Source organism: Morone saxatilis, unplaced genomic scaffold, assembly GCF_004916995.1.
Source record: "Morone saxatilis isolate NCDOM2014 unplaced genomic scaffold, NCSU_SB_2.0 Contig0, whole genome shotgun sequence".
Taxonomy (NCBI): domain Eukaryota; kingdom Metazoa; phylum Chordata; class Actinopteri; family Moronidae; genus Morone; species Morone saxatilis.
In genome coordinates this window covers 16,749,823-16,771,531 of record NW_023339650.1, presented here as the reverse complement: position 1 = coordinate 16,771,531, position 21,709 = coordinate 16,749,823, and the positions used below count along the sequence as shown (strand labels likewise).

The window sequence follows — 21,709 nt, the reverse complement described above, 5'->3', positions numbered from 1 at the left end:
GTTATGTTTGTCTGTTCTTTTAGACCCCCATCACTCCTCATTTTACCAGTGATCACCAGTGAAAGGTAGATGAAATAATGAATGAATGATAAACTGCCCTTCGTCCACACCATCACAGGTTAAAATCCCCAACAACAGTTTATGTTCCCATCAACAGCTATCATGTCCTGTCATTGTTCAAAAACAAAACACCGATCAGCCACCTGCTTAGTCACTGTCCTACCAGTCAGTCTTGATAAGATCATTAACAAAGCCCTTTATATGTGTTATAACATCTGATGTCAGGTTAATAGCTCTTTCTCAACAGCCCATGTGAATCCTCAATAAAAGATAATGTGAACTAATGCATTATTTAATGCTAGTTTATAGACCTTCCAATGGAATGGAGTGAACTTCAAAGGACCAGTATGTAGGATGGTAGATTAAAATGGCTCATTGTGAGGTAACAAAACACAAAGATTCTTATTTTCAAGAAATTATACACGAATGAAAACATATTATATTACATTTCTGCCAACAGATCCTCCTAAATGTTACACATTGGACTTTTAATGGTTAATTGAATAGATTGAAATGTATGGTCACTGTGGAGGATATAGCTGTAATGCATTATACTGAGTTGTTTCTATCTTTTTTTCCATCCATTTACATAAATGAGTGTAGGCAAAATAACAGAAATACCTTTCTGTAAAAAAAACTGAACATTATAACCTTTATGAGGGTAAGATTCATTGCAGGACTGTTGTACTAGACTGCATTAGTTTTAGCAAGGTTTATCAAATAAATTGACAACTAAGTTTATATTACCCTGTAGAAAGTAATGAAAAATGGGAAAATTAGATATTTTATTTTATAATTGCACTTTGACCTTGCTACAAATCACAGAGAAAATATTTTAAACACTTTTTGGAAATGCACTTATTTGCATTCCTGCCGAGAGTTAGATGAGACTCATATATCTTTGGTTACTATAAAGCTGCAGCCATCAGCCGACTAGCGTAGCTTAGCATGAAAACTGTAATATCTCCCTACCAGCAAAGCTCATTAATTAAAATTTAATATTTAATTAGCATAATCTATATTTCTTGGACATTGTTTCTTTACAGATCAAACAAACGTATAACGTATTAATTTGTGAGCTTTACAGGTGCTGGTAGGTGGATTGTCTTCCCTTCGACTAGAGCTAGACTAGCTGTTTCCCCCTTTTTCCAGTCGTTATGCTAAGCTATGATAACTGGCTGCTGGCTCCAGCTATATACAGTACAGATACAGTATGAGAGTGGTATCAATAAACGCATGTACTAAAATATATAACTATTTTTTTAAATGTTTGGATGACTTCATTACTTAGCAATCAGGTTTTCGGCAAACATCTGGTATAAAATTCCTCTTCTTAATGAATAGTAATGGAGAGGTTTGCTGGAAAGAAAGTTCTGGGCAGAAGGTTTATTATGAATAATTATGAAGACAGATATCCATGAAGGAGTGCTTCCGTCAGCCAGTTAGCCCCTGTGCTTTCCTTCAATTGTGCCATAGTGCACTTTCACAACTTTAAAAGTTAAGTCTGCTTATGGAAGCTAAATCTTCTCAGGTGTTCGTCTGTAGAACACTGTTCTGTTTTGTAGTTTCCACATAATAACACTTTGTTTTGGAGGGCAGATGCAGAGCCAGGTTGTGTTTAGTTAGGTGTCTGGGGAAGGTGGAGACTGGGTCAGCAGATGAACATAATGATCAGGGCAGACATCCAGCTGGGACATGCTCACCTGCCTGCCTGAAACTAAAACTGTCCTCCATACTAGATATGAAATATGTGCCATTTTGAGTACAGCTTTAAAGAACTTAATTGAAATTGTTGTACTTTTCAAAAAAGATGTCCAATATAGACGCTATAGACTGTATTGGATATTGTAGAAATATAAAGGTAAGAGGGCTGCTGGATGTTGGCAACGCTCACTCAGCATTTCCATAAGCCTTTACTCATGCTGTAACTGAGACAAACAGGGGGAGGCAGGCTGAAGAGTAGTAAGTGTGTTGATAATTGTCTCCTCGATATTGATGTCCATTAGATAGGTATACAGCACCCTCATCCTCCAGTACGCACATACACACACACACACGTTCGGGAATAACACCCGATCCTTTACCGTTCCCACAGCGCTGAATCTAAGATTCCCAGCACTTAGCATTGATTATTAATGGCAGGTTTCAAAAGAAAAGGGGGGCAAAATCTGATCTTACTCTTTATGCACACTGGCGTTAAGAGAAACCTGTCGGAGGTTCAGGGGCGAGTCTCTTCCCAGAAACCCTGCAAATGGAAAGTGCATGGCTTGTGTAATGAACTTCTGCTCGACGTTGTATGTGGAGTGAGGGTCATGACAGTGTTCGAGGACAGTGACTATGCTTATTTCTATCCATAAAATATGAGTAATGACATTGGTGTGGGCAACAATGAGGACACTGGGGGATGGGGATATACCTTATAGTATCAGATGAACTGGGGAGAGCTGAGACTCAAGAGGGAACGTATTGTTGGTTTTGTGTTACAGTGAGTACTGGAAACAGAATTTGAGCCTCATCACATGTACATCACACTGTAATATTTTCTTTTTCATTGATATTAAAAGCTTATCAGAAACTTCAGTGGGTGCTTAAAGAGATATTTTAAACAGTTTAACAGTTTTTCATGCTTAGAGGGCTTAGCATGACTAAATGTTTAATCATAAAGTAAAGGTAAATGCCAGCTCATTATGTGGGCCAAGAAACACATCCCAACCAGTGGATTACAAGAGACAGAACTAGTTCTGCTGTCAACATTATCTTCTGTCATAACCTACTTTACTGGCGCAGTCTGGCTTTTTGCTGGCAAATGTGAACAAGTAAATCTAAAACGCTTCCATTGTGGTTTCAAGCAGTGAAAACAGATTAGATCACACCATTAATGGAGAAACTTAAACTGCTAAACGTGTTAAACAATTTTATGACGACTCATTCGGACCAGTTGGAGTTAGCCCGGGAGGGAGCAGCTCATAACACCTCCCCGTCTCAATCTCATCACAAACAACATCGGCCTTAAACTGGCAAGTGATAGATATCAAACTGCTATTTTGTAGTTTATCTAAAAAGGAGTCATGAGCTGTGTTTTCCCCTGGTGCATTTTTACTCATCTTGCTGTGCCCTCTTTCGTCCCTGTGGACCTAAATGTGCGTCAGCGAGTTGCTCAGCGCCTGCCAAGCACAGGATATTTCTTTATCCTGTGCCTCTCCTCTCTATTAAAAAAAGCTTGCACCAAGGAGCAGTCATGCATTGTTATTTAGATATCTTCTGTAACCTCACTGATGAGTTTCGGTATCCATGGATGGTTTGAAATATAGTTTTAGAGGCTTTTCCATTCCCCATAGAGTAAAATTCTGCATGAAACACCATGTATGCATTTGAGATTAACAACTAAGCACTCATCTATTCATTATTTGCTCTGTGCCACATTCCCTTTGCAAAGCTGAGTCAACTGGAGCAAGCTTTGTTTGAGCCAGAAGTTTCTGTGTTTGGTCGGCCAGCGTCTGTGAGCAGATGAGGATGTGGGCCACCCTTTCTCCCATGGGGCCCACTGTGTCCCTAGACTGACTCAAACCTAGTGAGCAAAAATATCCACATGCCTGCGTCTTCTTCGCAGCCTGAGGGAACGTAATAATGCCTCGGCTAATCCGATTAACATTAACAATCCCACAGGGGAAATCGCTGCACATCTGCAACGGACAGATAATTATGTTGGCTCAGATGTTTGTTTCTTCCCTTTTTGTGTGTTTGTTTTGCTGCTTGTTATGTCTTTGGAAGACTATCAGTATTTTATTTTTTTGTCGGCTTGGATGGGCACCATTTCAGTGTGTTTCTAGGTCTTTGTAGCGAACACGGGTGGATGCCATCCTCCTTGTCTCAAGGGCAAGCTTTGCATTATGTTAGCAGGCTTAGATGGATTTTTTTTTAGTAATGCCAAGGATGTTTATAAAATGACTCTGCACTTCACTGTTCTATCTTGTTTTAATTATTATGACCAAAGCAGTTCATGAATTTTCTCTTTGATGTATGATGGGATTTTCTTGAGAAAATTTCTCTATAAATAAGGTTTTACCTCCATCTTAGTCTTAATTGCAGTTATGGTAGTACCAGTAGTAGTTGGAGTAGTATAACACATAATTACAATAAATATTGTAATAGAAACAGCATGCACATGTTGAAAAAAAGAAACTACTGCAACCAATGACATGTAACCAAACATTCAATCAACCAATATGTTAAAAGTCCTGAATCTATAACTGGTACAACTGTGATTAAATGAATGAATAAAGAAAAATAAATGATTAACGTTTAAAAAAAAAAATGAATCATTACATTTGACATTATAAATAAAAATCTGTCCGTATATTGTGATATAGATTTTTAGCCAGAAATGATTGCTCTCTTTTCTTAAATAAGAAGTGTTGGTATCATATTTGAATATACTGTACTTGGACAAGACACCTACTGTAAAGGTTAGCTTTTGTCCCAAGTTAATACTTTAAATCAGCTTGAATATGGCCAACATTAACAGACAATGAAGAACATGCAGACTGTTATTGTTTCTGTATTCTGGAAATAATTCCGTTAACCTGGAAATCGCAGTCTACAAAACAATCCCTACTCAAGGACCACTCACCGGCCCTGTCCTGAGCTCTCAGGCTGCTGCTTAAGATCCTGTGATAAGGGGTAATGCCCTGGAAAAAGTGGAGTTTGTGTTGAGTTTTTAACATTTGAAATTGCATTGACTGCCCACCTAGAGCTCTCAAAAGGACGTTTTTCCTTACCGCTGTCGACAAGTGCTTGCTCATGGTGGGAACTGCTGGCTATCTGTGAATAATTTCATAAGGAGTACGGTATAGAGCTGCTTTATTTGAAAAGTGTCCTACGATAACTTTTTGATGATTTGGTGCTATACAAATGAAATGTAATTGAATTCAAATCATTTTGAAAGGTTTCGAAGACGGGAGCGCCTTGCCAAATACTAAAACAGGACAGCCGGAACAAACCTGCATTTAAATAAGATTACTCCACCGAGAGTCGTCCACTGAGAGGACAATCAGGGAGCAACTTCCCACAACTTTTCTCAGGAATATAGGGCCTATTATTATCGAGAATGAAAAGACTCACAGTTGGATGGCTCCCCTTACTTGTTTCTTACATTGTTTGTTCACACAACCTTATTGTTATTTACATCTGTCCCGTTGCAGGTTGGGATTCTCTTTTTCCAGCCGAGTGTTTTCCGCTGCATCCTGCTGCGATGGGTTCGACTACTCGGTTTCGCTACCGTCTATGGGACACTGACTCTTAAGTTGTACAGGTAATACACATGCATTACACACACATCTGCACAAAACCATTTGTGCAACGTCGTTATCCTTCCTAGGCAATGCCTATTGCATTACACTGACCGCTTTAAGTGCAATTACACTGTATTACATCTTAATTCCTTGTAATAGTAAGAACCTTATGAAGTGTTTCTCTGTGAATTCATCACCAGACTACACTGCTGTATGTGTTTAGAGGTGGATTCACTGCCTCATTAAGTGGAAGAGGGAAATGCTAAGTAAAAGTAATTAAGAAAACACAGGGTGCTTTGGCCCCAAATTATCTCCATATATAATGTAGTATTGAATGATGGTTGGCAAGAGACAAACCGAGAGACAAATGTGTGTGTGATCAGAGGACGGAAAAGGACTGCTGGAGGATGCAGCGAGGGAGAAACAAGAGGGGGTTATCTAGCACTGAATAGCCAATAATGAGCCAGGGGGCTGTATCTGCTGTATTTAAAGTAATGCACTTGAAATTGTTCATCTGTGGGGCTTTTTGTCAGGCGAATCTGTCAAAAAGGCCTAATGAAGATGCTGATTAAGAGGATGTGGCTAATGCGAGCGATAGCCGAGTAAACCCTTAGAGGTGCAAGTTAACATATTGCACAGATCAATTTTTGATGGGGGGCTCATTAGTGGGGAGCGCAGTGGACACTTCATCAATGTGCGTGAAGGGCAGAGCCTAAGAATAGCGATGGCTGGTCATGTGTTTGAGCAGAGTTTCATTCCTATTAACAGTCTTTGTGTTTGTGAATTTAATGCCACATGATGTCATGTAGTAATAATTATGCATTTCAGAGCTGGAAAAATTATTCATCCATTCAAAAAAACAGCTATAGGGCATGTATCATGTAAGATATCTGCATTTTTAACTTTTTAAAGGTCCAGTGTGTAACATTTAGGAGGATCTGTTGGCAGAAATGGAATATAATATGTATAATCACCTGAAAATAAGAAGTTTCCATTACCTTGATAACATTTTGGGGAATGCACTGGTATGGGATTGTTACTCGGTATCATCAGATATCCTGAATTTAGGTACTCGAATCAGATTGTGGTCATGGTTAAAAGAAACCAACATAGACTTTCAGTAGGAACTGAGATGCAAACGGTAGTTAGTTTCACAACGCCTCCTTGTGACGGTTTGCAGCCCTAATAACGATGTCAGACTATGTCCTCCTTTGCGTCTGAGATAGGATTCATTAGGTGAGGTCCTATTCAGACAAACATAAACATTTTGGACAAATGACCAATTGTTCTCCTCAAACAGTCTCAAAGTTTTGGTGTGAAACTCTTACAATATTTACTGATTGCAGTAGTGTTTTACATTACATGTTCAGTGCGTGATAAACAAAGCCAGAGGTACAGTAACATCAATATACCAGAATGCATTGCAACCACAAAAAAAGTTGTGTTTTAAGTAAGAGTGCTTTTATTGATTCAGAAACTTTCCCTTTCCCTCTAGCACTTGTTTGTCACTGTCAGCTCGTATACCTACATATAGTGACAGCAGGTTAAGGTACAGGCTATAAGGGTTGCTTATTCTGGGAAATGGCCTCAGGCAGGTTTGGGGTAGAGATAGAGAAGCAGAGAGGGTGAAAATTCTCCCTAATTGATGCTGTCTTTACTGCTTGAAATGATTCTGCCATAATCTACAATGACTTATTTTTGTAACGTTCTCCCTTCGCAGGGTGCTGAAAGTGTTCCTGTCCCGTACAGCCCAGAGAATCCCCTATATGACCAGTTGGCGAGTGTTGCGTCTGCTGGGAATCATCCTGCTCATCGTCTGCTGGTTCCTTGTGGCTTGGACATCTGCCGTCTGTCAGAACCCGGACAGGAAGTTGGCTCTCATCGATGTGGGCTACACGCCCAACGGGCTGCAGTTCAGCATGTGCCTGCTGGATCGCTGGGACTACATGATGGCTGTCGGTAAGCCCTGCTGCTGCCCTATGCCTCCATAGGGTGTTGTGAATAGATTTAGATACACAGAACACTGTGTGTGAGTGACAAAACTCTGGTTATCTGAGGTCATCATGGCATAAAATCAAGCTGTAATTTGTTAGGCGTGATAGCGTTTGGAGTTCAAAGAGAGTGAGAGAGACAAGAAAAGAGTGAGTGATGAGGTGAAGGTGAAGTTGGATGACAACTAAGAAGGTTTGCCTCCATCTACATTTGGCAATGCTCTTATGTTTCCCAAAAGTAGACATTAATCCTCTCAACCAGTGCTACACTCTTGGACGCTTGCCTGTGTTGTGTATCGATGAGAGGGCCACCAGCAGCAGATAAAAAACTGATGAGAAATCAAAGAAGCTCGGAGGGGAGCAGCTTCTCGCGTTGAGGAACTCGGCATGCTGTTTTACATCTGCTGATTCAGGCTTCATGAAGAAAGAACCATGGTCTTTTTTTGACTTCTGGGGAAACAGATGGACCCCCAGCAGAGGCTACATGCTGTGATACTGTATACTGAAAGGCACATTTTCATCCAGTTTATTAGGAGGTAAAAATAGGCTGGTAATAGGAAGGTGCAGCTCTGACTTCACCTACATACTGGTCATAAATTACACACAAACCCAGAAGCAATAAATCTTTCTGATTTAGAAATCTGCACCTGCAAACACTCACAGTCTGTGGTCTAATTGTAAATACATTTTACATACAAAGGCTAACCAAACCAGCAAAGATTTATTGTGGTTCACAACAAAACTGCAGTTTCAGCATTGCAATGATGTGTTAATTTAATCTAAAATATTATATTCGATTTAATTACATTTCTCTCATATTCTTGCTGACCCACCAGCATTTCTTATGTCACAGACGTTTGGTTCGTGTACTTTAAAAACTTAAATACAACAATACAATTTAGTCTCTAATAAGTTCTTTATGTATTATTTTGTGAAAAATTAGTAGAAGTATTTTAAATGTTTTTTGAATTGTAATTATTAATGGCATAAAACTGATCTATTAAGCTTTACTAAATTATTTATTATCTATTAGCTAGTATTACCAAATATTTCTCCAGTAAAAAACAACCTTTCATGCAGTGACCTGTCTTACTCGTTCTCGTTTTAAAATGTATTATTATTATTGGACAGCTGATTGTATAGAGGCAGACAAGAAACAAAAGTACTATTCGTAGAAAACACTTGAAACAAGATTCAATTAAAAACTGGTTTAAATGTTCAGTCAGATTGTTATTTTTAAGGTTTTATCGCTCAAATATAACCAGAAAAGGTTGACAAGATGAAGATTTTGCAATGTAGCTACTTCGATTGACTGGGACTTCCTGGTTGCATTTAGATGAAATCCGTCTAAAAAATCTGAATCTTCTGAATATCCTGATGCACTGTAGATCTCCTTTCTTTATTAACAAAATAACACTTACTGGACAATTACATCTATTGCTCATTGTTGTAAGAAAGATGTGATTAACCTGACAGCTTCACAGTTCAAGCAGATGACACTATAAATGTCAAAAAAATAATGGCAACAGGTTTTCATGGAAAAAGCAGTGTGTTTATTGCCGTGGAGTTGGCTACCTAGGAGACATTGCATGTGGTTGCCATGGAGGTGCTCTGGGATTCATTTATTGTCCAGAGAATATAACCACAGCTTTTACAAATGGGTTTGATAGCTTCTGTTGAACAGGGCATTTTCCTGTGTACATGTGCTGTACAACAGTTTGCACTAGCTCCATGAGAGCATTGAACTGTGAAGTGGCTGGCTGGTGGGTTCCCTTTTTTGGTCTGTATAGCCATTGCACTGCATAGACATTATTTTTTGGCCTGTTCATTGTGTTCACCACCTCTTTCTCATTCCTGCTTCACAGCTGAGTTCCTCTTCCTGCTGTGGGCAGTCTACCTGTGTTACGCTGTGAGGACGGTGCCATCTGCGTTTCACGAGCCACGCTACATGGCCATCGCCGTTCACAACGAACTTGTCCTGTCAGCGATATTCTATGTCATCAGGTAACATCTCCTCCCTCTAGTCATCCTCAGAGGCTTTACAGTATGTGTAAATTAAAATGACTCTCAAGTCTACTCTCTTACCTTTAGTGGCGTCTATCCATTCAGATAGTTTGGTTTTCTTTGTGCGTGTTTGGATATGTTGTCCCTGCTTTACAAATAAAATGGAAGTGAATGGAATTTAATTTATGGTGAACAAAATTATATTTTAAAATCACAGGAAATTTAAAGGTTTATCTCAATACAGCTGTAGGGCTGCACTAGATGTGTTGGTGTACCTTCCACAGAACATGTTTCACATTATATCGTAACATAATAACAGTCACATCGTTACATTTGCTTCACTGGTACAGTAGCTTGACAAGGGGAAAGCGTCTTATTTTTTTTCATAAAACTCACACTGAAATTCACTTTAAATTGATTACATAAAATATATTATAATGTATTGCAACATTGTAACATTAACATTTTTGTATCATTTGCATGAAAATACCCTTTAAAATAAGACAATCATGGTATTAATAGATATCAATTCTTGTGCAGTAACCCCCACTCATCTATAGTTTCAAGGAGGATAAAACAAAAATAATTACTAACAAAAACGTCTTACATACCATACAGATGCTGTCACTTGCATTCACAACATGTTCTCACATTTACTAGCTCCATACATAATAACATAGTCATTGATTTTATCTCTGCTGTTGTCATTTTGACGTGTATGTCCTCCAGTAGATTGTCTCATTTCCATCACATATGAGGAATGAGGCTCCGTTCATCTGGGAGTTGTTTTTTATTGTAGTGAAATCATCCCTCTCCCTCCAGTATACATGTCAAATAGCTGCACCATGCAGTTTATAAATGAGACATTTCAGCTGACACTGCCACAGACATTCCTAGCTGGAGTCCCCATAATTGAGAGCTCAGCTCCACCACATTATTTACTAATGAACCATGTCAGAATGATTTATGTTTTTTCAGGACAGCATAAATAGCTTGAATTATTGGCAGCCATATTCCAGTTACAAATTAACATCCATTACCAATAAATTGTGTATCATCGACGTATAGCCGATAGTTTCTGAGAAGAAAGAGTTTTTAACAGTTTTGATAGTATTTGAACATCTGGCTCTTTGTGATTTCTTTGTCAGCTCCTTTTATCTGCCTCTTTAGCCTTGTTGTGAGGCTTTTCTCATGGCCAGATGAGACCTCAAATAAATTGGAAAGTTGCCTGGTGTGGCTAGTTATTCTGACTGGCGGCCATCAGAGACCACCGTGTACACTGGGGCTTGTTAGAGGCATTTGTGTTACTCGCAGAACTTGCTATTTGATCCCACAGTGACCAGTTAAAACTCAGACTTCCTTCTTCGCTGTGATAGTCATCAGATTTTATCCAGGTCCAGGTGTGAATTTGAAGCTGAGAGAAAATGAAAGAAATGTAATAGCTGGAGGTCAAGGCGTGAGTGATGGGGAGTTTCAGTGAGACGCTGCAGGCTGAAGGGAGACAGCATGCCAAGGTTATTAAATCCTCATCTGCACAGAAACTGCTCACAAAACATGAATGAGGGAAGACTTCAAAGCTTTGGGACATTTCATATGCTGGACCTTTGCCTTCATTTATGCCTCCAAGCTATTACCACAGTAACTGTTCGTTAATTAGCCATTTGCCAACTTCAACAGCGTAATGAGCCTGCTAGATGACATTTGCTTGGATAGAGGCTCTCTAGTGGTTAAATTAGCATCTGACAGGACATACCTTCATACCCTTAGTGCACATGAGGTCTCACTATACTGAAAGCCTGTTAGTACTTTTTAAATAAAAGGCTAGGACTACTACTCACATTGCTATTGTTTCTGCCTGTAATTATCTTATTTTCCCCCAACTGCTGCGCCACAGTCAGCCCAGTGTGTTACTGTCTGATGTATAAATAGGCCGAATCTTGTGACCAGATCAAGGTCACTCCCCTTTATTGTGAAAGAATGAGGAAAATATTATGTTCTTGCTGGCAAAGGGATCACCCGAGTGGAACATTATATGAGGCAGTGGAATTGACGCCTAGACCGACTGTGTATAAATGTACTTTGGCTGAAAACACATTAAGTCTGCTGGTGTCTGTCTCTCCAGGCTCCATCTGTATCTAAGAGGTTTACTACAGACAGAGCAACGTGTTTGAATATCACAGCATAATTTAGTCATACTTCACTGCATTTACTGTATGTACATTTGGATTTGACTACAGCTATTTTAAAAATGTAAGGATGTGTGTATTTACAAAACTCTTGTACTGGAGAAAATGTGGGCATAGATACTAAAATACACTGTCAGTGAACGTGGTAAAGTTGAGCAGATTGATGAGTGACTCTGCATTGTTATTACATAAAGCCTACTGTAGTGTAACCAATAGTAATGCATTCTGCAGCCAGTCAAATATTTGATTGACACTAGCTAAACATCTGGATATCCCTCCTCTTGTATTAATTCAATTATTTGATTTGAATTGTTTCTCATGTCCTATATATCTTTCCTCTCTGTTTTATTTTCACATCTTGACAGGTTCACTCTTGCTCCAGAGCTCCATCCAGACTGGATGCTGCTACTGTTCTTCACCCACACGCACTTAACTGTAACAGTAACACTGGGTCTACTACTCATCCCTAAGGTAAACTTTACAAGTAATTTTTCACATTTTACTCCCAGCCCAAAAGTTTAACAAATGCAAAATTAAATTGTTGTATTTGTAATTTTAATTTAATTTGTTAATATTGAATTTTGTTTTTTTTTACTCTTAGCATTTTCCTGCCTCTGTCTTCTTGTTCAAGCACTTTATAACTTGCTTTTGGGAATGTATAATTAAGTTGCTTATTGCCAAAAATATACATGAAAAGACCAAAACCAACAAGGAATGAATCCTAGTAACAAGGTTGTCTGTGTATCTAGAGCATTATATATCTTATTCTTCTCTGCCATACATTGCCATTGTTGTCCAAAAACAAAGTTAAAAACAGTGAGCAATCTTGGATCCTGCTGCTGTAAATACTCACTAGTGCACCAAACGTTTGCGCAGCCGAAAACAGTACCAATCAAATGCACTTTTTACTCTCGTAACATTAAGAACCACAGTACTCAGATTTCAATAGCTTCACTATTGTCAAGGAACTAGATTTTTTGAAACAACCAATTGTTCTTCTTTATGCCACTCCACCAGTTCCTGTTTGCTGGCACGCACATGAGAGATGATATAGCCTCCGAGGCCTATGAGGACGAGCTGGACATGGGTCGTTCTGGGTCGTATCTCAATAGCAGCATCACATCAGCATGGAGCGAACACAGTCTGGATCCTGAGGACATTCGGGTAAGCAATGTTTCCTTTAACCTTTCATTTTCCATTGAATAACCTGGTGAAATCTGTTGAATCCTCCAAAAATACTGAGCAATGGCAGTTTTTTATTGCAGACACCTGACGAAATGGGCCATCTCAGTTCTATTAATGGCTGTGGCGTAAGGTCTTGCGACAGTCTTTGGGAAAAACGTACCAACGTGAGCAGAGATTTCTGTTTGTCTGTTAGAGCTGAAGAAGTCTCTCTATCAAAAGATTTTGACAAGCCTATTTACCAGAGGGAGTGATCTTATGATGACATCCTGCTACTTGAGAACATTCATTGTATCGGTTGGGTATAGAGACCTGAGCTTTGAGGCTGTTTCAGACCTAACATTAAAACACACACCGTTTCCTTATTTGATGCTGTCCAAGACTGTCCTGTCTTTGCTTTTTTTCAGCACGCATGTGATATTCCGTAGTGCATCATTTAACAATGTTAACATTTGTAGTCACGTGTCATGAATTTGTACTGCATGTTCTCTGTGCAGTAGAATGTCTGCTTTTTCGTAACAGTGTTTTGATTAGAAATCCCTTTTTTAAGCTGTATAAATGCAGTTATTTGTTCTAAACAGGCAACTGATCACGTGTCTGTCCTATATGTAGGAGGAGCTAAAGAAACTCTACTCCCAGCTGGAGATTTACAAGAGGAAGAAGATGCTGGCAAACAACCCTCATCTCCAGAAGAAGCGGAGCTCCAAGAAAGGTTTGGGTCGTTCACTGATGAGGCGCATCACTGAAATTCCAGAATCGGTGCACAGGCAATGCAGCCGTGAAGACAAGGAGGCTGGGGAACATGGGAGCAATCGTAACAGCATCTGCATGTTAAAGAAAAACCCCTTCGATCCGACTCACCCAGGAAAGCCTGTGAAGGAGGAGACGCTAAAGAATAAGGTTTTTTCTCTCAAGAAGTCCCACAGCAGCTACGACCACGTCCGTGACCAGAGTGAAGACTCCAACAGCTCAGCAACAGACAAGATGGAGGTGACCACTGCTGAGGGCTCCCTCCTGGATACACTTATGGGCAAAAAGTTGGTAAAGAAGAAGTCCAGTGAGAATTTAAATGCCCCCAGTGAATCTACAGAATCAGTTCCTTTGGTCTGCAAGTCAGCCAGTGCCCATAACCTCACTGCAGACAAGAAACCACTTCATCCTAGAGCCTCCATGCTGCAGAAGTCCCTCAGTGTCATTGCCAGTGCCAAAGAGAAGACTTTAGGCTTTACGGGAAAGACTCAGAGCGCAGAGGACAGCAATAAGAAGAGTCAGCCAAAGAGCAAAGACATGAGACCCAATACAGAGCCAGAAAATGAATGCCAGCCCAAGATGATTATAAGCCAGTCGGTTGACTACAAACAGAGTGCAGCAAAAGGCAGGATCATGAAACAGCCAGTCGGTGGCAGCCAGCCTACAATCTGTTCTGATCCAGTCAAGGGAAATGATCTCTACGATCTCTCAGAAGTGTGTCCCTGGGAAGTGGAGGATCTCCCAACTCCATCTGAAAACAAGGTCCAAAAGCATGTATCCATAGCACCAAAGGAAACCACAACGGTTCATGGAGGTAGCACCAAGGGAAGCAAATCTCAGCAGCAGAAACAGAAAGCTTCTGATCAATCTCCATCGAGTGCCAGGCATTCAAAGGAGATTCAGAAGACAACCGCTGTACGAGCAGACGTATGTCCATGGGAAGATGGAAGTGAAACTCAAGGCAGTCAAGTGGAAGGCTCAAAGCAACAAATATATAGTCAGGCAAGCAAACCTACTAAAAGCCAACAGCCTCATTCTACAACAGAGAGCTCCAAAACACACCGGGCAGATGTTTGTCCATGGGAAGAGGCCCAAAAGACAACAGAGTTATCTTGTTCACCAGATATGACAAAACAAAGAAAAGGCACCTCTCCTGTGGATGGGAAAGGGAAAAGTACCCTTTCAGATCCATCCAAAATAGGAGGCTCGCTCCAGCCACCATCTACAAAAGCTGATGTATGTCCCTGGGACTACGACAACACCACCGTATCTCCAGATTCTGGACAGAGGACACCTAGTCCCTCTCGAGCATCCAAAACCAAGGAATCCCCTTCAAAAAAGAAAGGTACCCCTTCCACAAGAACAGTTGAGAAAGAGAAATCAAAAGACGCTGATGATGAGAAAAGTAAAACAAAAGCTAAGGACAAGAGTAAACCTTCAGAGAAACAAATGCAACAAAAAATGGCTGAGGTATGCCCGTGGGACGCAGAGAGTCATCAGGAAGTGCTGGTGATTGAAAAAAGGAAAAGTGCGAATGTCGGAGCAGCCAAAGCAAAGCCAGCTGAAGTCTGTCCGTGGGATTTTGAGGATACTTCAGATAAAAAAGATACAGACAAAAATGCTTCTGTAGTGAAACAGAGCAATCCAAATCCTAAAGGCGAGGTTGTAAGTGCTGCCAAGAAGGCAGATGTTTGTCCCTGGGACTTTGAAGATAGCACATCGAGCAAGAAGGCATGACACTCAACCTCAATGGACAACTGAAATTATAGTTATTGATGTATACTTTTTTTCACTTTGAAATCGTTAAATATTACCTTTTATTATTAGTACGGTGACTTGGAAGAAAAGTTGATCGAGTTCCACAAGTTGCCTTCCTTTCCAAGGTTTTGTTCCTGTTTTACCTATTTTGAAAATAAGTAAAATGTACAAAAAACTAAACAAAGTCATGATGAGCATTCCAGATTATTGCAGGAAAATCCTGAAGATAAATCTTAGACTAATTATGCAACTTTTGATTCAGCCTTGTCACGTCATGAGCAATGTTGAAAATCTGCATTTATGTTCTGTATTCAGTCAACAATTCTTACATGGTCCTTTTTGTGCATTAACATCGTCCCTTGATGGACTAGGATATGATATTAAAGAACAGAAGGTATAGAAAACTGAAGGTACAAAAACAGCAAAAGTGAAAGCCAAAGAATAAAGAAACATTCGCGAAGAGGGACGTTGATCTTCAGGCGGTGAAGTTAATTTATTTGTGTGTCCAACTCTTGGCACAGAGGGAAGGACTCAGTGAGGAAATCAGTCTATAGCACTTTAGCCAAATCCATAAATTAAGAGCTGAGGACAGACTCTGTTCTTGTTATACATTTTGTCTTCTTATTTTCAACCTTATGGCAGGATGTCGCACAGGACATCACACACCGACCAAACTTAGACATGTCTTTTTGTTCATTTTTTGTTTTTGTTTAGAACTATTTAATTGTAGTTCTCGGCAGATTAAAATGCTTCCAAGTCTGCAGAGATGTACTGTATGTGCCTAACTAACTAGCATTGTCTTGTATCAGTCTGAAGAGAAGCAAGTGGCTTTTTCTTCAGCATTTTGTGATGGTGAATTATATAAACAGCATGCACAGCCAGGTATTGAGAGTAGTTGGACCCTACCGGTTTGTCAACTAAAGCAGTTAATGTGTTGACAAATATATAGTGTTTTTTTTTAAATACCAGAGGCACTCATTTTCCTGCTCTCATATTTCCAGAAGCTCATTCAGGGTGGTGAAGTTTATATGAGAGCAGTAATAACATGAAAATGGCTCATATTTACACTGTAAAAAGTAGGGATAGAAAAATACTGGAGGGATACTAAGGAAATAATTTGCACCAGTTTTGTTTATGAATCCAGCATGGGTCTTTGTGTTGGCTTGCACCAAGTGTGTGTGTACATGTGTCTTTTGACACCATAACATGAATTTAAAGTAAAAATATAATGCCAAACCCCAAGAGTTGAACCTCTGGAGTCTCATACGTGATCAAGTCCTGGAAGCGCTTTCTTTCAAATAAATACATTTTACAAAAAGCAAAACTTCTGCTTAATAGATTATATTGGTTTATTATGACTTGGGTCTTATTTTCTCAGTTTTGACCATCACTTGCTGATACCTGGAAACCGAGGCAACATCACTGCAGCAAATTGGTCATTTTCAGTATGGTTGACAGGAAAGCTTTGTGCAGTTGATAGAACAACGTTTCTCTTCACAATCAAAGAAATGTGCTAATGCTGTATAATAGTTGTTGTTTGTTTATGTGACTGTTGACAAGCTGCCTTGAACTCATCCACAGTTTTGTTTATTATTCCTTTGCCATTTTAAATGGATTTAGCTATTTCTCGCTTTTGCGCAGAAAGATGACACTATTATTAATCACAGCTAATAAGCTCTTATTTCTTCAACCAAGGAAAACAGTCATCAGTGACCACAAGGCCAGACACAATGAACTCCTTATTAAAGTGGAACATGTTTAGGATTATTAGTAATAAAGTGTTATGTGTCATGTTTCTTATCAGGTCAGACTTTGTTGTTGCAATGTCGCCTTGTTTCCATCATAACTGATACAGACAATGGTCTAAACTACAACAATAAAACCCAAGTTTATATAAGGCATCCATTTTGACATAATGTTACTACTGTAAGTCCATAGTATATAGTGCTTATCTTTTAATATTTTTAAATATTAAAGGATAACATTGCCATCATTTTTTTTCTTTTCATTTTTATATTAAAAGTTCACGAGTAGCGTAGGTTAAAGCCCAATTGATTAATTAAGATGATCATTTTAGAATTATGCTTATCAATTAATAATCCGACTAAACCTTTTGAGGGTTTTTATTTGTTCAGTGTTTTGTATCAAAATGTCTAAATATTCATCATGCACTATTCATCCTGGGATAACAGTGGGAAAAAAAGAAATCTCCCACTTATAGTCAACTGTTGAACACCTGACAATAATTGCAGCCGTGCGGAAAACTATGTATCAATATAGCATCTACAGTACTTTATGGTATCTTGTGAGAATTACATGGTATCACTGAATGTTGTCACTGATTGTAATTATCTATAATTGCTGTCAAATTCCTCAGTATCCGAGCTCTGTAGGAGTCCTTACTAATTGTGGTAAAATAAATCAGTGCTTGTCAGTGAGAATTTTACAAAGTCAAAACACAGTTCGTCAATTGTTAAATTTCTTTGGCACAGCTCAACTGAAAATAATCCAGTGACAAATATTTGTAGCCTTTCTTATCCGATTTTCTTTAACATGCTGACACGATTCCACAGCTAGGCTCCATAAACATGATTTAGATGCAACGTCTTCTATCCGCCTCCACCTACTGAGAAATTACCTCTGCCACTGACCTGTGGGGGGCTCGCCTGAAATATTTCAAATGTGGAGTGTTTGCCTTACAGCGCGAGATTTGTCATCACCTCTGCTTTATAAGCTCCTTTAGTAACGGTGTCTGAGAAGAACTGCCAACGTGCATGGATTGATTGTAATGCTTTGATGGATCTACATGATATTTATGAACCAGATGTTACGCGTCATCCATCATATGCATTGTGGATGCAGGATCGTACCAGGAGACCCTTGGTATGACAACAACGACATTTAAAAAGCCTTTTCTTTTTTTTAAAGTGACTTTAGTCTTTGGAATCACTGCCGCATTGGATTTTACTGCCCTTGGTGATGAATAATATGCTGTATATTTTTAAAACAAGCGTCTTTTTGTCCTTGTAGGAAAGCTATTTTAAATGAGGAGATGTGTTTGTTTCATGATAATTATTTTTAAAATCTACATGATGTTAGATTGAGCTCATACAGGCTCTAAAACAATTATGATTTTCAAATTAAATCCACTTGTTTAAAGAAAAAAAAACATAAGCAATATATTATGACATTCTTAAGCAAGATTCTCAAAGAATGTATTTTATTTGGAAACAAAACATTTTTTTAAATTTATGTTGTTTAATCTTCAAACACATGATATTTCCAGATCAGACACAGTTGGATCACAAAGGAAACACAATTATATTGTCTTAGAGCAGAAAATAATAATGCAATATCCCACCAATATACTATGAAATAGGTCACATTTTCAGTCAATCTACTCTGTTGTTTAATTTACATAATTTCAGATAGTATGCTTACTGTGGCATTCATCAGTTCAGTCAGTCCATAGCTGTCTGTGTATTAAATTGTGTATACATAACCAGTGTGTTACTGTCTGTTTCTCTGGAGATTATCATTGTATTTTAGCCGTATCATCGATGAATCAGTGAAAGTTTGAAACTCAACCATTTACTTGGATGTGCAAATCGAGACCATTGTTCTTGTACCATCTTGACATAGACGATACTGTGTCCTGTAGCTCTTTGTCCACCAACCGGATCTTTACCATGGTGCGTTCTGTTGGTTAGCTTTCATTTAAACCTGACTCCTCTTCTCTTGTGACCAAACCAAGTCACCTGATGGCAAATACAACTACTACTATTGCTACTACTACTATTCAATGCTGTAACGTCGTAAATCTTGTGGCTTCTGCATGAATTCAATAAAAAAAAAAATAGGACCGATGTTTCACTGCCCTTGATAGAAGAAAACAAAAAAGAAAAAAAATTGATCTTTTATGGACTGTTACAAGTTGTATAGTGAGTGATACTGTCCCTAACCCACTGTATTATGTGCTTGTTATAACTATTGCTCTATGACAAGCTTATAGCATCAATATATGGGAATATTTGGTAGATTTATATTGTGTTATATTGTGATAGCATGTAAATAAAAGATACCTCCTCTGCAATAAATATTTATATGAAAATGAAGTGTGTGCTCAGTGTGTTTCTCAATATGTTTTACTGCAGGCATGATTTGCAAAGGTAATTTGTTCCTTCTACAACATTTCTAATCCCCCTGGGAAGTTGATACAAGACACTCCCATGACGCATTTGTGCTTAGTAATCATCCCTGTCTCAGGTTTGTTTGCTTATTCTTCATGTAAACATGCTGTTGGAGAAACCCTGCTTTTAAAAGCCTCGTGCATCATAAACCACTTTACAATATGTGCATCTTGGCGACTGTCCTGAAATGCTTTTATGGTCTGTTGTGGTCTTTTGGACCACAACTGGTGGCTTCAGATCAATGGAGGCTCTGCAGGAAGCAAGAGATACAAGATGGTATCAAATGCTGACTCCGGACCCTTGCAGAAAAACTGAGCGCTGTTATTATTATCCAATTCCAAAGTGATTATTGGCCAAGCTGGAATTATTTATTTATAATTTCTTGCTCTATTAATATTTTTTCAAGCTTATAAATGTTGGCATACTGACCAATGCATGAAACATATAGTGCCCACGTTGTCAGAAGTACTTAAGTCTCTATAAATATGGCAGTGATGCAGCCAAATAACATTGCAAAAGGGCATTGTGTAAAGCAAACATGTTAGCATTGATTCCTGTTTACAAGAGCACTTTCGGAGCCTTTCTAATAAATAGAAGATCAATACAGGCTGCTGCAGAGAACTAAAATAGAGGAACGTCAGAGAAGAAAACAGTTAACGATGAGAAATAACCTTCGACAAGGAGGAGTAACTATTGATATTCCAGATAGCGTCTGTGTCATAAAGAAAGAGTACACATAACATTTATAGCGGTTATAGTAGATATTCTCATAATAATAATAATGTATCAAATGTGAAAGGGGTCGCTGGTAATGAACCTACAGTGAATTATCATCCGAATCTGCAGCTCCTCTTAGCTTGATGGAGCTTCATAGTGAGTTTCAGCTCATTCTTTATCTGTCCGGCTGCTACTCTTGTTGTTAGAGCCATATTGCAAAGCCAAGCTGAAACCAATCCCTCCCCTACTGCAGAAGCCTGCAGGTGGACAGTAACTGTAAGTATTATTTGGAATATGACTGCCAAGCATGCTCTTTAAAAAAATCTGGTTAAGTTTAATTTCTACAGACAGTTTTTTAATAACATTAAAGTTCTAAATACAGATATAATCACTTTGTTCCAGTTAAACCTCAATAGAACAACAGCCACCTCATGCAGTCATGAGGTGGCTGCAAAAGACACATCCGACATCCTCTGGATCTCCCGTGGAGCATGTGAGAATCACAGTTGGATGTTTTTGTGCCTCTTTGTTGTCTTTGCGGGACAGCGGGACACATCCTCCAGCATGGCAGGACTTATTTTTAAACCTCAGACGGTGAACGGTGCATGAATCACAGCCTTTTGTGGCAGGGCCATGTGGGTAGAGATGGACGGCGCTGGGGAGGAGGAGGGACAGGAGATGAGAGGAAGCTGATCACTTGGCACAAGCCTGCACGCTCCGCCGCTGACTCATCTGTCTTTCAGATGCAGGGACGGTTGTTAGGCAGGTGGGGGCGGTGTGGTGGTGGTGAAGGGGGAGGAGTGGGTGGGGGAGGCGGGATATTGAGGACATCTCCTGCATCATGGTGGACTCATGACTCACAAAGAAGAGTTGTGTGCGTGGGGGGGGCTGCAGCCAGTGGGAGATGTGTATGGACACAGGTAGATGCACACATGTGGAAACACACAAGCTGTGCAACATAATTACAAGTTGTGTTGCACCTGACGACCTCGAAGACTTCAATACGCAGGAATCATGTAGTTTGTTTTACACCAAAGTTTCACTATCACATCCTGTGTTCCAACATTTTGAATACATTTCTCATTTAGATTTGAGAACATTTTTTCCCATGTCCAGTACTGAGTGAGAGCGCTACAGCCTGCAGCTGTGATATGGCCTACAATGTAATCCTTGCGCACAATTGCGCACCATCAAAGTAGGTCCATTATAAGTGCTTTTTTTTTGCTTTTTTGAAAAATACTACAAATACCCTTTAAGGACAATTTCAAAGAACAAAACAGCACAGTTTCTCATCCCTGGTGGTATCTCGGCATACAGATAGTTTCTGTTTCTGTTTTTTATGGCTGTTCTTACAAGAAAAAAAAACAGAATTGATAAATTCTTAACATCACACTATCAACCTTGAACCTGCGTGGTGGCAGAGTCAAAAACATGAATGACTCATGTCTGATTTTACTCAGACTTTAACCTTACCTTCACCCCAATAACTTAACTAGTTATACAAAAAAGTGTGCAGTTCATTAACTGTTTCTTATACTGATGCTGATACTTTGAATCAATGTAAACATGTTTCCAGGGCA

At 39.2% G+C, this 21,709-nt stretch overlaps 1 protein-coding gene across 1 annotated transcript in view; it reads left to right on the top strand.

The window, feature by feature from the left end:
* Positions 1-15,496, top strand: part of gpr158a (G protein-coupled receptor 158a) — a 59,409-nt gene extending 43,913 nt beyond the window's left edge. Inside the window, exons 6-12 of the mRNA XM_035653527.1 lie at positions 5,262-5,371; positions 7,072-7,310; positions 9,208-9,346; positions 11,898-12,003; positions 12,550-12,696; positions 12,798-12,881; positions 13,327-15,496. Coding sequence (XP_035509420.1) covers positions 5,262-5,371; positions 7,072-7,310; positions 9,208-9,346; positions 11,898-12,003; positions 12,550-12,696; positions 12,798-12,881; positions 13,327-15,201 — 2,700 coding nt within the window. The 3' untranslated portion in view covers positions 15,202-15,496. The remainder of the gene's footprint in view (positions 1-5,261; positions 5,372-7,071; positions 7,311-9,207; positions 9,347-11,897; positions 12,004-12,549; positions 12,697-12,797; positions 12,882-13,326) is intronic.
* Positions 15,497-21,709: the final 6,213 nt, after the last annotated feature.